At 38.2% G+C, this 12,067-nt stretch overlaps 2 protein-coding genes across 2 annotated transcripts in view; one reads left to right on the top strand and one right to left on the bottom strand.

Moving 5' to 3' along the window:
• ZDHHC20 (zinc finger DHHC-type palmitoyltransferase 20) overlaps nt 1–6,384 on the top strand; it is an 80,415-nt gene extending 74,031 nt beyond the window's left edge. Inside the window, exon 10 of the mRNA XM_054587987.1 lies at nt 5,812–6,384. Within this exon, the coding sequence (XP_054443962.1) occupies nt 5,812–5,836 (25 nt within the window). The 3' untranslated portion in view covers nt 5,837–6,384. The remainder of the gene's footprint in view (nt 1–5,811) is intronic.
• A 3,605-nt stretch (nt 6,385–9,989) lies between these two features.
• MRPL57 (mitochondrial ribosomal protein L57) lies at nt 9,990–12,018 on the bottom strand. The gene is made up of 2 exons (XM_054587988.1): nt 11,916–12,018; nt 9,990–11,801 (listed from the first exon to the last, which is right to left on the bottom strand). Exon 2 carries the CDS (start codon nt 11,791–11,793, stop codon nt 11,485–11,487), a length of 309 nt encoding a protein of 102 aa, XP_054443963.1. The 5' UTR covers nt 11,794–11,801; nt 11,916–12,018; the 3' UTR covers nt 9,990–11,484.
• Nucleotides 12,019–12,067: the final 49 nt, after the last annotated feature.

The raw sequence follows: 12,067 nt of genomic DNA, 5'->3' as shown, positions 1-12,067 counted from the left end.
GCTGGATTTTATCAAATGCTTTTTCTACATCTATTGATATGATCATGTAGTTTTTATCCCTCATTTTGTTTTTGTGGTGAATCACTTTTATTGATTTGCAAATGCTTTACCAACCTTGCATTACCAGAATACATCCCACATGATCATGGTGTGTGATCTTTTTTATGCGTTGCTGTTAGTGATTTGCTAATATTTTGTTGAAAATTTTAGCATCTAGGTTCTTCAGGGATATTGGCCTATAATTTTCTTTCTTTGTAGTGTCTTTATCTAGTTTTGGAATTAGGATAATACTGGTCTCATAAAATGAGTTTGGGAGCCTTCACTCCTCTTGAATTTTATGAAATAGTTTGAGGAGGAGAGATGTTAGTTCTTATAGGAATATTTGGTAAAATTCTCCTGTGACGCTATCTGGTCCAGGGATTGTGTTTGTTGGGAGTTTGGTTTGATTTTTGTTTTTTGTTTTTTTAAATTACTGCTTGAGTTTCACTAGATATAATTTGTCTGTTCAGATTCTCTGATTCTTCCTGAATTAGTTTTAGAAGAGTTTGGAAGATTTGTTTGTTTCTAGGAATTTATCCAGTTCATCCAGATTGTCCAGTTTGTTGGCATATAGTTCGTAATATTTTCTTAGAATCCTTTGTATTTCTTTGGTGTTAGTTGTTATTTCTCCTCTTTCATTTCTGATGTTATCTATTTGGGTCCATTCTCTTTTTTTCTTGATGAATCTGGTTAAATGTTTGTCAGTCCTGTTTATCTTTTCAAAGAACCAGATCTTCAATTCATTGATCTTTGTACAGTTTTGGGTTTTTTTTTACTATTTCATTTATTTCTGCTCTGATCTTTATTATTTCCTTCCTTGTACTCACATTGGGCTTGTTTGTTGTTCTTTTTCAAGTTCCTTTAGTGTAAAGCTAGATTGTTTATTTGAGCTTTTTCTTGTTTTTTGAGATCGGCCTGTGGTGCTGTGGATTTCCCTCTTAGGATTGCTTTCCCAGTGTCCCACAGATTTTAGATTGTCGTGTCCTAATTTTCATTTGTTTCAAGGTATCTTTTGATTTTTTCCTTGATCTCGTTGTTGACCTATTCATTGTTGTTATAAAGTTCCATGTCTTTGTGTATTTTTCAGTGTTCTTGTGATGGATTTCTAGTTTCATAGCATTGTGGTCAGAGAAGGTGCTTGATTTTATTTCAGTCTTCTTAAATTTATTGAGACTTGTTTTGTATCCTAACATGTGGTCTAACTTAGAAAATGTTCCATGTGCACTTGAAAAGTGTGTATATTCTGCTGCTTTGGAATGAAATTTTCTGAAGATATCAATTAACTTCATTTAATCTACTGTGTCACTTAAGAAAATCTACTTGTTGATTTTCTGTCTGGAGTACCAATCCAGTGAAGACAATGGAGTATTAAAATCCCCTACTATGACTGTATTTCTGTCAGTCTCTCTCTTTATGTCCATCAACATTTGCTTCACATATTTAGGCATTCCTATTTTGGGTGCATAAATGTTTACTAAGGCTATATCCTCTTGTTGAATTGGTCCCTTTATCATTATGTAGCGTCCTTCTTTGTCTCTTACTATATATAGCCTTAGTTTTAAAGTCTATTTTCTGATATAATTACTACTGCCCCAGCTTTTTTTCCTTTCCATTTACATGATGTATATTTTTCCATCCCTTTACTTTTAGTCTGTATGTATCTTTCAATCTGAGATGGGTCTTTTGGAGGCAGCATATATATGGGTCTTGTTTCCTTATCCATTCATCTACCCTCTGTCTTTTGGTTGAAGCATTTAAGCCATTTACATTTAAGGTGATTATTGATAGATTTGTATTCAGTGCCATTTTATTGTTAGACTATTTTCCTCTGTTTTTTGTCTTTCTCTTTTCCTCCTCCTCCTCTTCCTCCTCCCCCCTCTCCCTCCTCCTTCTCCTCTACCCTTCCCCCTCCTCCTTGCAAGCTCTTTAACATTTGTTGCAGAACTGGTTCAAACTCCTTTAGATTTTCTTTCTTTCTTTTTTTTTTTTAAGATTCTATTTATTTATTTATTTATTGGGGGGGCGGGAGAAAGAGAAGAGAAACATCAGTGTGTGGTTGCCTCTCACATGCCCCCTACTGGGGACCTGGTTCACACGCCTGCGCTCAGTCCACTGAGCCACACCAGCCAGAGCTCCTTTAGCTTTTTATTGTTTGGGAAGTTCCTATTTCTCCTTTGATTTTTAAATGATAGTCTTGCTGTGTAAAGTAACTTTGGTTGTAGGTCCTTGCTTTTCATCACCTTGGATATTTCTCACCACTCCCATCTGGCCTGAAATGTTTCTGTTGAGAAATCAGATGACAGTCTAATTAATGCTTCCTTGTATGTAACTATCTGCTTTTCTCTTGCAGCTTTTAGGATCCTCTCTTTGTGTTTAAGCCTTATCATTTTAATTATGAAGTGTCTTGGTGTAGGCCTCTTTGGGTCCAACTTTTCTGGGACTCTCTGAGCTTCTTGACCTTGAATGTCTTTTTCCTTCACCAGACTAGGGAAGTTTTCAGTAATTATTGCTTCAAATAGATTCTTGATTCCTTATTTGCTCTCTTCTTCTGATATTCCCATGATGCAGATGTTGTTACGCTTCATGTTGTCTGAAGTGTTTCTTAAGCTCTCTTCATTTTTTCAAATTCTTTTTTCTTTTTGCTGCTCTGCCTGGGTGATTTTTCTGCCTTGTCTTCCAAGTCACTGATTTGGTCCTCTCCTTCATCTAATCTACAGTTTATTCCTTCCAGCATATTATTTATTTCAGACATTGCATTCCTTATTTCTGACTTATTTTTTAATGGTTTCTATGTCTTTTTTTCATGCTGTTGAATATCTTTATAATCATTAAACTATCTGATAAATGGTTTATTTCCGTTTCATCTAGTTCTTTTGGAGAATTCTCTTGTTCTTTCATTTGGAGTCTGTTTGTCTTCCCATTTTTGCTGCTGCTTTGTATTTTCTGTTTTAGTTTTTCAACTCATCAGTGATACAGCCTCAAGCTGTAATGAGCAGCCTGGTCTAAGCTCCACAGGGTGGGACAGAGTAATTCTAGTGGGTGGGGCTATTGTTTCTCCTCAGGCTGATGCCATTTGGAGAGGAGTGCTCTGTGTGAGAAAGATGGCTTCTGCAGTATGGGGAATGACTCAGCACAGGGATCCTAGCAGCTATTCCTTCAGTTGTCTTCCCAGAGCCACCCACCCCAAAATCTCCTCAAACATCTCTAGTCCAGTCTGCCCTCCATCTGCCATAGCCCAGGGTAAATGGCCACAAACAAAATTTTGTGCATTGGCCCTTTAAGAGACCGACTCCAGCCATATCCAGCTGTTTCTCCCCGGAAGACAGAAACCCTGCTGCTTTTGACAGGTTGTTATCTGGGTTCCTTTGCAGTTCTGGTGCTGTAGGCTGGGTATCCCACCTTGGGGTTTAGACCCCACATTTCTCCGTGGAAACCACCTCCCACCCTGCCACTGTAATATTCCTCTGGAATTTAAGCTACTTCCCGTGGGAGCCCAGTCCAGCATCTCGTGCCTCTGCACCCCATACCATTCTTGTTGCAGTTAAATGGTTTCTTCTGTCTGTCCTTGGTTAAAAGTCTTCTCTTCAGCTAGTGTTCAGTTGGTTATTCAGTATGATTTCTCTACAATTTAATTGTAATTCCAAATTGGTCCTGGGAGGAGGTTAGTGTATTTTCCACTTACTCCTCCACCATCTTGGAACTCCCTAAACATAAATCTTAGCCAACATCTATAATTATCTAGGGTTATAGTGTTCTAATCTGTAACAACAGATTAACAATGAGTTGGGTGGATGACCTCTCACATTCTTTGATTTCTGATTTTGCAACTAACCTTACTTTTCATTCATCCAACAAATACTTTTGGGAGTAACTTCTGTATGTTAAATAGTATATTAGGGATAGCTCTATAATTTCACATTATAGGGATAGCTCTAATGTCACGTAAATTTTATAATCAACTATTCCAGATTTACAATTTATAGAATTTGTCTAATTCCATTGACTAATACTAATACTAGATTTTAAAAGAGAACTTTTGTCCTCTTTGAATGTGCTAGCTTTGAAAATATAGTCTGGAATCCTTTAATATAATATAATATATAATATAAATTCTTATACATTTATTTCAATTCTGCAGTCTTAATAATACTGATTCTAGAAAACTTTTAAGTATAAGAGCTAAGGGACATCAGCTACCAACCAAAATCATCACTTCATTTTGACGTTTGTGTATTTTAAGGAAATTGTAAATGTTTTAAACTTTACTACTTTCAGAAATGATCTGACACTTTTTATAAGTATTTCTACATTTAGATAAAAGGCTTTGCATATACCCAATTAACAAGTGAGGAAACAATTTTCCCTTTTTACATATTCAGGCACTTTTGTGGTTTTGTAGTCTCTCAGTTATTTAACATTTTTTAATAGCACAGTAAACACCTCTTTGGACATTTTCAGTTAAAACCTTTTACTTTAATCACTTTTGGTTTAATTCATGGCCAACTGTTCGCCACATTCTGTATAATATTTGGCTGAGTTTATTCACACACATTAATGACCCTTCAACAAGGGCCTACTGGTGTAGTATGGCATCAGAGAACGGCTGCCTTTTTGGTATTTCATCTGGTATTGATTAGTGCTGTCCCTCTTTCAGGAGAAATGTCAAAATGAAGCCCTGTGAAAATTTATTAATACTATTTTTTGTCCTTCAAACACTTGAACAATGTGATGATATTTAAGGAAAATTAAGTTGAATTTCAGGTCTTGCCATTGCCATTTTTAAAAAAAGGTAGAGGAAACTTGGTTTTACCTGGGTACAAACTTTAACACTCTGTCCCTGAGGTATCTGACTAGTAGTATCACTTTGAGAAACCAAAGAGCAGCTGCAGTAAAGCAGTTATGAAACAGGAACATGTTTACAGAGTTTAATTTCATTTTTACACATGAATGATTTAAAAAATTGTTTTATGTATTTAATGGTTATGATTTAATGTGATATAAGTTAATTTGACTGTAAGATTAGTTTAAATCAAATACAATGTTTAATTTTATTTATATTAGAAAGCATATTTTGACTTTGTTTACAGGAGTGTTTAAATTTAATGTTATCAAACATTTCAGTAAACTAAAGCAAATGTATGTCAAGTGGTTGGTGTTAGGATCTGCATATGTAGGGCACTGAACAGACAGTGACAAATATGTTTACCTTCCATTTGTCCTAGGACTACCACTCTTGTCAATGGAAAGTACTTTTAATCTGTTATGAAGAAATTAATCATATATTTGCATTTCAGCCAACGTAAAGACCATATCTAATAATATGTAGAACACAGGTAATATGTAAACCTGAAATCCCTTTGTTTCATGTAATCTGAACTATCTTTTCAAATTTAAATTTAAAATACAATATAGATTCAGCAAGGTCCATATTTTTCTCATGAGTTCACTTTGTATTATTTGGTTGGCTTGCATAAAGAAGCAAGAATTTGTATTGGGTTGGCAAAAAAGTTTGTTTGCTTTTTTCTGTAAGGTGGTTTTAGTAGGGTGTAAGTTGTCTTTAACTTCATCTGAAACAATTTTGTTAGATTGTATTAAGATAGCTTGTCCTATCAGCCTACATTAAAAAAAAAAAATTAACAAAGTTGGTGAATTTTTGTGTAGCCATTTTAATATTGAAGGTAGAAGAAAATATGCAACATTTTTGGCATATTATGCTTTATTATTTCAAGAAAGGTAAAAACACAACTGAAATGCAAAAAATTATTTCTGCAGTGTATGGAGAAGGTGCTGTGACTGATTCAACCTGTCAGAAGTGGTTGGTGAAGTTTCATGCTGGAGATTTCTTTCTGGGCAATGCTCCAAAGTTGGGTAGACCAGTTGAATTTGACAGAGATCACATTGAGACATTAATTGAGAACAGTCAACATTATACCACGCAGGAGATAGCTGACAAACTCAAAATATCCAAATCAATAAAGTTATTGGTGAAAATGAAAAATGTGTCTTATTTAACAGAAAAAACCACGTGGACTTTTTGGACAACCCACTATTTGTATAAAAGCTTGAGAAAGCTATTAGTCAAGTTTATTATATTTGTACATGATTGCAGATAAGCCTATGCCCATTGAAAGGAAAAGATAGACACTATTTTAAAGTGAACTTTAATGTTTTATGTAAACATTTGAAATATACTTTACTTTGTTTATCTTATCAAACCCCGTAAGTCTTGTATTTGTTCCTTGTACGTATAACCCTGGACCATGACTTAATGTTAATTCTTTGCTTTGTCTTTTGGATGACATAATCTACATTAACATGAAAGTTGAACATTTTAAACTTGTTTTTAAACAATATTAATAAATAACAATGAAGTCCTATATTTGAACAGTTTGTTGTTGTTATAAAGTGAATTTACTGAATGAGGGAATAACTTATTTTGGTCAAAAGTCTGGTAAAATAGTGTTAAAGATTTGGCTAATAATTGGGGGTAACCACATCTAAGACAGGTATTATTTGAATGCAACAATATTGTAGTTTACGTAGGCCAGAGGTGTAGATTGTTTTACTCAAAAAGGTTTTAACAGCTTTTACTGAATGTAATTTTCAATTTGGAGGTCAATTTTGGATCAAAAACACTTTGAAAACACCAGAAGTCATTGATTTATGGTTGTCAAAGTGCTGAATAATAGATTGTAGAATTCTTCTGTGACATTTGTGTTCCAATTCCCCTCCAAAGGGACAGTTTAATAGTTCAGGCTGCTGGATGATACAAGAAGGATCTGAGATAGAGTTGAATCCCAGGAAACCAAAGAGGCCAGTAGAGATGAAGCAACTTTTGGCAAGCAGGGTGGAGGGCTATGGGAGTGGGGGTATATGCTAATTCAGCACTGTTTGGGGTAGGGAAGAGGATTAACTACTAAATGGCCAAGTTTTTACTCTCTTTAAAGAGAACTAATGACTACATCTTGTCCTTACTTTTCCCCTTTCTCATAAGCCAGCTTTTCAGAACCACTCTGGGAAAGTTAAGTGATGTTGGCCTCTTACACTATTTTTACTCACTCCTCTGCCCCATTATCTAGAGGATTAAGAACTAACATTTAGTTTCTTCTGTGTAAGAGCTTTTTATGGGTGAGCTTAACCATCCTGTGAATTACAGTCATTGTCCTTAACCCTTCAGTGCCTTTCTTGTGACACAGGATTGCAGTGCTGTTTCTGCTTCTTAATTCAGGGCATCCTATTTTCAACCAAGAATGTATCCTTGCTGTGCATTCCCCACATTATGTAATTATTTTCATCCTGGCTTTACAACCCCAGTAACATTCTTCCATCATCGTCTCCCTGGCCTTCAAACCAAGTTTACATTTCTATGCTACCTGGAATCCTGTACTTCTATCTAGTCCTAATTTCATTTAGTGATATATTGGTTATAAACACTTGCAGGTCAACTCACTGGATTATAAATTCTTGAGGACTTTTTCTTTGTACTGACTACCCACAAAATGAACACTGAAATTCAGAAAACAATTGCAGTGAATTTAATGTCCATTAGATTTGTTAACTGTTGCACTAAGTTTTCAAAGAAAAGTGAGCACCAGAGCTGATAAAATTATCCCAAGCTTGAAAAATATTAAACTTATACATTTTAGTGGAAGTATAAATTTATGGTGCAGTATCTCTGGAGAGCAATTTTACATCAGGTCTTCAAATGCCCATATTCTTTGACCTATCAGGTTCTACATTTAGGAGTTTTACAGATTTACTGATGCATTATGAGCAGTAGTTACAAGGATACTTGTTGCAGTTGTTTGAAGCAACAAGAGACTAAAAATGACAAATGGTTTTACAGTTGTGTAGGCAGAATATCTGAAAGGAGATACAATGAACTATTAATGGGGTTGCATCCAAAGGAAAATGAGGGTCAGTAATAGGTTACAGTTCACTGTGTGCTCCTTTATGCTACTTTTTTTTCATACCATGTGCACGTATTACTGGTAAAAAAGAAAAATCGTGCCGTAGATGGTACATAGGTCAATAGGTAACAGGTTACTTGACATGATGCTGGACCAATGTGCCAGTCATTTGGAAAAAGGTGATGCTTCTGCCATTTGCCTTACAACAAAAGAAATTCCTGATGTTTCATGGACTTTATTAGAAAATAAAAGCAGAAAGGTACTACAGGAAAAGATGGGCAAAATGTTTTATAATAGGATATGATTATTTCTATGCAGGCATACTGCTGGTTATCATAAAAAATATTTGAGTATATGAAAATTTAAGGGGAAATCCAGCACTAATAGGAAAAAGTGATAGGACAAGATGAAATTCACAAAAGAAATAGGAGTGATCAGTAACAGCATAGAGAAAAGATGCTCTGGTTCATTAAAGAAATGCAAGTGAAGTCAGCAATGAGATCATTTTGTCTAACAGGCAATCAGAAGTGGTGTCGAGGATGAAGGCAAGGAACATTCTTGGTGGGAGTGTAAAATGGCTTAACTAAAAAAAAAAAAAAAGTAACAGCAATTTGTGTCAAAGTTCCACTGTGTATCTCTCTGCTGGCAACTCCACTTTTAAGAATTCATGTAGAGCCTTGGCTGGCATGGCTCAGTGGACTGAGTGCGGGCCTGCAAACCAGATTGCTGGTTCAATTCCTGGACAGGGCACATGCCTGGGTTACAAGTCAGGTCCCCTCTGGGGGTGTACAACAGACAACCGATTTATAAATATCTATTGCATATTGATCTATGTTTCCCTCCCTTCCTCTCTCTAAAAATATATTTTTTAAAGAATTCATATAGAGATGCATGTAAAGTGTATGGTAATAGAAAAAGTATGTATTGGTCTCTGCCCCCAGTTCCTGGCAGAGGTCCTGAAACCCTTGTAATTTCCTAAATAAGAGCACTAAAAGTATCTCTTGTTCTAAAGAGGTGACTGGATGGGCTCTTAGATGGGGGTTGGTCATCAGAAAGGCTAGAAAAAGAGCCTCGGAATTTTCAGCCCTACTCCTCATCTTTCAGAGAGGGTGGAGGGGCTGGAAACGGAGTTACTTGCCTACATGGGGAAGCCTCCATAAAAATTCCAGTCATAGGGGTTTTGGAGAGCTTCCCGATTGGCACCCTAACTCCATTGGGACACAAGTTCCTGTGTTTGGGACCCTCCCGGACCTTGCCCTATGTATGCATCTCTTCATCTGGCTGCATACCTGCATCCTTTTATCATATCCTTTAATGAATTGCTGATGTGTTTCCCTGAGTTCTGTGACCTCCTCTAGCAAATTGATCAAAATAGAGGGGTTGTGGGAAACTTCAATTTGTGGGTAACCTGGGGACCTACTACTTGCAAGGGTCATCTGAAGCAGGGTGGGGGACAGCTTTGTGGGACTGAGTCCTTAACCTGTGGGATCTATGCCCAGGTGGATAGCGTCAAAATTGAGGTAAATTGTAGGATACTCCAGCTGGTGTTGCAGAGGAACTGCTTGGTTGCAGAGGAAACATGCACATTTGGTGACCATAAATGAGGGGTTTTGTGTGAATAGTAAAGGAGACAGACATACTACAGAAACACAAAAAGGGGATAACTAGGTTTTTCTCTACATGGAAAGAAAAAAAGTTTCCTACATGTAAGGCTAGTTATTTTATCATCCTCATTCAAGGACATTTTTTTTTAAATTGCTTTTAGTGGGGAGGGAAGAGAGACATTGATGGACTGCCTTCTCTTATGCGCCCCAACTAGGGATGAAACTTGCCACCTGGGTATTGTGCTCTGATGGGGAATGGAACCAGCCACGGATATAAGGGTATTTGAGAGAATTTAAGAAAAAAGAAAAATCAGTAAATAAGGCAAACCAATGTCAATTGGAAATTGGCTAAATTATGTTGCTGTATTGAGACAACGAAACTATTTAAAGGTCTTGTATTTTTATATTCATAGAAATTGAAGTAACTCCATGGCAAAGATATTAAAGACATTACTGGTAAGTGAAAAAATTGAAGTCAACATGTACTGTGTGACCCGAGAGGTTTGAAAGTCCATGTTGTGTACTTGTGTGGACACACGTTCAAATTTGTTTCCAGCGTTGGGGGTGGGGGCAGAAGGCAGTGAAATTTTTCTATTAAACACAGACATAGCAGTTTAGGTTTCTGGATAATACAGCAATTCAAAGTCAAGTCAGTCATTAATGGGAGTGTAATCTTGGAGTTCCTTAAATGTCTTCACAGGTAAAACTGTCCCAAATAATACTGCTACTGAAGCGCTTCCACGTCTAGGGGCTGGCCCTGGCCCTGCCCCTGCCTGGCCTGCTCCAGAAACTTTCATGTGTCAGGCGACCTCCAGGTTCTTGACAAGTGCACAGAAAATTTCAAGAGAGTCTAGCTGAAAGTAAGTTTATTATGGCTTGGGACAGTAACGCAAAAGAGCCCTTGGAGATCGGGTCGGGGGAGGGGGTATGCCTGGTACAGCTGCCATTGCCCATTGCTGCCCTCTGTGCAGGTCTTGCCTAGACCCTTAGAGTTAGTATAGACAAAGCAAAGTACTTGCCAGATGACAGGGGCCGTGCTCAAAGAGCCACCGGTGGTGTTTCTAGTCCTGAGAGTGTTATCTACTTTCTATAGGCAGGAATTTCAGGGGAGGACCTCAGCAAATCCTAAATTTCTGGGTGTGTTGTTTAGTGTGATGATGTATTAAAATGAATATAATGGACTTTGGGGTCATTTTCTGGTTAGTTTTACCTCTGTCTTGGGTAAATCTAATTTTTTTGTTGTTGTTATCTATTCCCTAAGGCAATTTTAAATCACCTGCTCTTAGATACTTTTGGTCAGGGAAGATAGAACCTTGTGATTTATCAGTTGGCTGTTAATTGCTCTGTAGTTCCTTCTGTTTTCCTCATTCTACTCACTTGCCAAGGAATTTTCTAGTTTCTTACTAGTCTGCCTCAATAGATTACTTTCTCTGGTAACACCCGTAAAGTGCTTGACTATTTCTGTTTAGAAAAGGTTATTTGAAATCAAACATCTACAACTGACGAATTACGTAGTATCTTAATTTTATCCCAACCAAGGTTTAAAAAAAAAAACTCCTCCATGAAGCAGTTTTGATAAGCACGTTTTAGTTTAACTTAAATGTCCACTGTTGGTGGCAAATCCCAGAAGAAAATGCTATTTTTAGGAATATGTTTGACTGACAAAGCTTATTTTTTTTACGTTTAGGCAGTCATTCAGCGTCACATACAAACCGCAAACCACACTTGGTATAGTTATCGCATTGGTCACCCAGAATACATCTCACATCACCATGACCCGGGTTTAGAAACAGAAACACGACACGACAAAGAGGAAGCCAGAGCTTGGAGCCCGGGTGTTCTGCTCGCAGAGAGGTCTGCTCACGACTCTGGTCCAAAGGTGTATTTTTCTAGCTGTTTCAGTTCCCGTGACGAGGGGCGGCAGCCCTGAATTAGGGCCACTTCTTGGTTACATCTAGGTGGCTGAGCTGATCGACCAGCAGCCTGTGCTGTGGGAACTTAGCTTCGCCGGCCGCCTTGATAGCCCGGAAGGCAGCTGCCCTGCGGACTGCGGCGTGCCCGAATTCCTGCGCGGCGGTAAGGAACGGCGTGCTCAGCCAATAGTGGTTCTCTGCCTCAGTCTCCAAACGGCGGATCGTGTTCTGCTTCGCTTCGAAGGACACAGAGCGCGGCCGTCGGTGCTTCCCGATCCACTGCCGGCCGGGGATGCGGTTGCGGCGCAGGAGCACGGTCAGGAACATGGCGCCCGCTGCGAACAGAAACCGGGAACAGATTGGCTGAGCCCAACCGCGGGAAAGCGGCGTCCCCGGGAAAGTGGCCCCCACCCACTATCCCAAGCACCCACTAATGCCAGCAAACTCACCAGCGCCGCAACCCAAGAGCTCGGGTTCCTTACAACAGGTCCGACGCACCGGCGGAAGGGCGTTCTCTTCGCCGCGTCTGCCTCCTTCGCACGATACTTCAGCTCCCGCGAGAAAGAACTCGTGCGTCAACTGCGTCACTAAAGACGCTTCC

This window comes from Pteronotus mesoamericanus, unplaced genomic scaffold (genome assembly GCF_021234165.1).
Source record: "Pteronotus mesoamericanus isolate MK-2021 breed Mesoamerican mustached bat unplaced genomic scaffold, CSHL_Meso_final scaffold_125, whole genome shotgun sequence".
Lineage (NCBI taxonomy): Eukaryota > Metazoa > Chordata > Mammalia > Chiroptera > Mormoopidae > Pteronotus > Pteronotus mesoamericanus.
This window is presented reverse-complemented; position numbering and strand designations above follow the sequence as displayed.